Source organism: Salvia hispanica, chromosome 1 (genome assembly GCF_023119035.1).
Source record: "Salvia hispanica cultivar TCC Black 2014 chromosome 1, UniMelb_Shisp_WGS_1.0, whole genome shotgun sequence".
NCBI lineage: Eukaryota > Viridiplantae > Streptophyta > Magnoliopsida > Lamiales > Lamiaceae > Salvia > Salvia hispanica.
Genome location: NC_062965.1, coordinates 28,953,300 through 28,957,113, shown reverse-complemented (window position 1 = coordinate 28,957,113; position 3,814 = coordinate 28,953,300). Strand labels below are relative to the sequence as shown.

Sequence of the window (3,814 nt, the reverse complement as noted above, 5' to 3'; positions counted from 1 at the left end):
GTTAGGGGTATTGATTTGGTCAATTCGTGAATATTCTGAGAGAAATAATTAAAAAAATGAAGAAAATAAAAATTCAAAATCTCTTATTCCAATAAATTCACATATTGCAAAAGGTCAATAAAGTTAATATCAAATTCCGAAAAGCCTACGAATCGAGTATCTTTTTGTTAATCAAGGCTAATTTAATTAACAGGCCCAACTATTTATTTAAATAAGACTCTACTAACATCAAATTAGGTTGATCTAGCGGGGGACTCATTCAATCTTCATTCTCGCTCTATATTCTTCTGATTTCGCTCATTCTGGTTTACGTTTGTTCGTAGCATTGATTAAAGCTATGGCGGTAAGCATTATTCATATCTTTCAGTTTCTTATAAATTACATTGTTTATATTAAAATTCGGAAACATTGTATTGATTCGTATAACTCATTATTGTGTTTTTGTCTTTTTTTTTATTGGATCGGATAGGATTCTATATATGATGTTTCCATCCGTCGATGAAGCTTTACAGACTTAATAGTGAAATCTATTGTTTTTCTTATTATGTTGATTTGAATGGCAGATTATGCATGCAGATAGAATTTACAAATTGACAGAGGCTTATGACAAAAATGCATTGCCTATGATTTTCGACATATTAGATCAATTTGTATATTAGTTACTTCAACAAGGCAACATTTCATTCAATCTTCCTTCTCTCTATAGTATATATTCTTCTTCTTTCGCTCATTCATACATCTCTCACATATTTCAGTTGTGAAAATTTCTTATATTCAAAATTTGGAAAACATTGTAGAATCGAGTTTCGTATAACCCATTATTGTGTTTTTCCCTTTTTAATTGATATGTTTACTCAATCATATGATGAAGTTTTACAGAATTATAGTAAAAGTATTGTTTTCTTATGTCTTGATTTGAGTTGCAGATTCATGAAGATAGAATCAGCCAATTGCCTAGAGATATTCTCATATCTATAATCTCTCGACTCAGCCTCCGAGAAGCTACTTCTACTTGCATACTTTCAACTCGTTGGAGACATCTCCATACCTATATCACTCAACTTAATTTCCCAAAATATGTGCATAAAATTAATGAAATTAGCACGTTATCAAATTATGAAAGTATGGTGGACCATGTCCTGAATTCACATAGAGGTAGTCGAATAAAAGAGTTCAGTTTGAACGGAGAAGGCAATTTCGAGAGTTGCTTCAAATTTGCCCTTAATAAGAAAGCTGAAATAATTCATATAGCTATGTATAATGAAAAGGATCTGGATCTTGACTTTCTTAGACTTCCTAGTACGAATAACGGTCTTCAATGTCTTAAAGATTTATCTCTATTTGGTCTTAAATTGACCGATCAATACTTTGAGCTTTTGGTCTCCAATTGCACTACTCTTGAATCTTTGACAGTTAAATTGTCTTATGAGTTGAAAAATGTCTCAATTGTTGGCCTCTCGAAATTGAAGCGTTTGAACTTGTCCTCCTTTATGGAAGTTGAATCCATTGTGATTCGCGACGCTATTAGCCTCGTATCTTTGACGCTCCAACAATTGAGCAGTGGATGCACCGTGCAATTTAGTAATACTCCGAAGCTTACCAAACTCAATTTCGGAGAACGTTTTGGTAAATTCATGCTTGCTGAGTTTCTTGACAGAATGTCATCTTGCATTAGTGACCAACTCCAAGTAATGCACCTCTCAACTAGTGTTGATTTTTTTATGCACAAGGTAATAACGTCTTTTCTTTAGTTTCTTTTATTGCCATATGTATATATATCAAATATTAATATATGTGATTTAAAATTTGCAGAGTGATCCACATTTTCATGATGAGTTGTTCAGGATTGATCTTGTCAATATAAAATATCTAGAGTTGGAGATTACAATTATGGGTTTTTGTCGAAGCTTGTATATGTTACGCCATTTCTGTCGTTTGGTCGAAGCATGTAGTTCTTTAGACAAACTTGTGATAAAGGTATGCATTAATTTGAGTGTATGATATATGTTGATGCATTAATAGTCATTACAATGTTTTGAATCGTGTTTATAATTTGTGCTGCATGCAGTGTACATGCACACCCACTTATGATAAATGCAGGTTAGAATCATATGTTGGTCAATGCAAGTTGTCTTTCAAGTATTTGGAAATCATGGGATATTTGGGTACTCCGACACAATTGGAGTTGGCTTTGTACGTCATCAGAAATGCTGCATCTCTTGAAAAAGTGACTGTAGTGGCTAATGACCAAGATGCATTAGCTCGTGCACGTCATGATTTTAGACATATTAGATCAGTTAGTTTTTTAGTTATTTAACTGCTATAATTTGCAGACTGATCTAGATTTTCATGCTGAGTTGCTACGGCTTGAACTTGTCAATATAAAACATCTAGAGTTGGATCCTGATGCGATGGGTTTTTGTAGCTTGAATATGTTACACCATTTCTGTCGTTTGGTTGAAGCATGGAGTACTTCTTTAGACAAACTTGTAATAAAGATATGCATTAATTTAAATATATGATATACGTTAGATGCATTAATAGTCATTACAATAATATGAATCATGTTTGTAATTTGTGATGCAGTGTCCACATTCGCTATCCTCTTAGGGCCTGTTTTGTAGCCTTGATTGGGCTGGATTATTTGATTTATCCACATAAATCACACTGTTTTGTACTCTTGATTAATAATCCGCATGACCCGGGAGAAAAGACATTGACCCGCTATTTTTAACTGTTCCTAGTGGATTCGTGCAGGTTTAAAATCCACCAAAATTAAATGGATTAAAAACCCATCTTGGAATTTGTAGCATGACTAATACACAATATTCCTTATTTACCCTTCTATTTTGCCCTTACCTTTCATTAGTTCAAATATTCAATTGCAAATTGAAAAATAATTTGGGTACCTCTTCCTCCGCCAAAATCTGTCGAAGAAACGGAAGGTCAAATAGTAATTGACGAAGCTGTATCATGAGGCTTTATCTGGTGTAATTGACATGAAGCTCGACAAAATCTCGCTGCAAGCCAAACACTCTCTCTGTCTCTCTCAGAGCCAGCCGCCATCTCTGTCTCTCTCAGGTATAGCAATCGGCCATTATATGGGTTGCAATTGGTTATAGGTGTTTGATTGTTTGAGAATACAAATCTTGTCATAATTACTTGTTTGAGGTTGAATTTACTGCTTCCTAGGTTATACAAGAGGTTAAAATATGTCCTATGAGCATGGTAATTTATTGTTTGGGATTTGAAAATAAATTATGCACGATGCCTCTTTCTGAATTGAGAGCCTTTAACTTTGCAAGTAGGTAGTAGCTTTTAATTTAGAAGCTCATATAGAAACACTTGTTTTGAATGAATGGATATTCATTTGGGATATGAAATATGAATGAGGGCATCCATGTATATATAACATGTCTTAATCGGATCAAATATTTGATAAACCAATGCATATTTACTTATTTATATACTTGTCTGAGCTTGAATTTATTTGTTCCTGGCTTCTCCAGGAGGTTAAATTATGTCGCTCTGAGCATGAAATTCAATATTTGGGCTGCCCACCTGAGGTTTAGTTCATTTGTTTATATCTCTGTATGCTGTTTTGGTGACTCAAGCATTTTACTCTATTAGCATCTGCAGAGTAAGTTGAATTAGTGTGGTTCTCAGATCAGCACATGGCGAGCCGTGTTTCTACGCCTGCAATTCTGCTTCAAATGATGGAGGATGTGCTCCAAAATCATCATCTTGACTTGGTGTCTGTAATTTTGATATATCTATCCAACAAGAGACAAGGTCGACGGATTGGACAGAGAAA

At 34.1% G+C, this 3,814-nt stretch overlaps 1 protein-coding gene across 1 annotated transcript; it reads left to right on the top strand.

The window, feature by feature from the left end:
* Positions 1 to 237: 237 nt before the first annotated feature.
* On the top strand, positions 238 to 2,464 carry LOC125204175 (F-box/FBD/LRR-repeat protein At1g16930-like). Its single transcript, XM_048102750.1, has 4 exons — positions 238 to 343; positions 927 to 1,730; positions 1,813 to 1,977; positions 2,069 to 2,464. The coding sequence occupies exons 1-4, from the start codon at positions 338 to 340 to the stop codon at positions 2,315 to 2,317; spliced, it is 1,224 nt and encodes a 407-aa protein (XP_047958707.1). The 5' UTR covers positions 238 to 337; the 3' UTR covers positions 2,318 to 2,464.
* The last annotated feature ends 1,350 nt before the right edge of the window (positions 2,465 to 3,814 follow it).

Coding starts and splice junctions, on each gene's coding strand:
- LOC125204175 (XM_048102750.1), top strand. Junction 1,731..1,812: donor TTGATTTTTTTATGCACAAG/GTAATAACGTCT, acceptor TAAAATTTGCAG/AGTGATCCACATTTTCATGA. Junction 1,978..2,068: donor TAGACAAACTTGTGATAAAG/GTATGCATTAAT, acceptor TGCTGCATGCAG/TGTACATGCACACCCACTTA.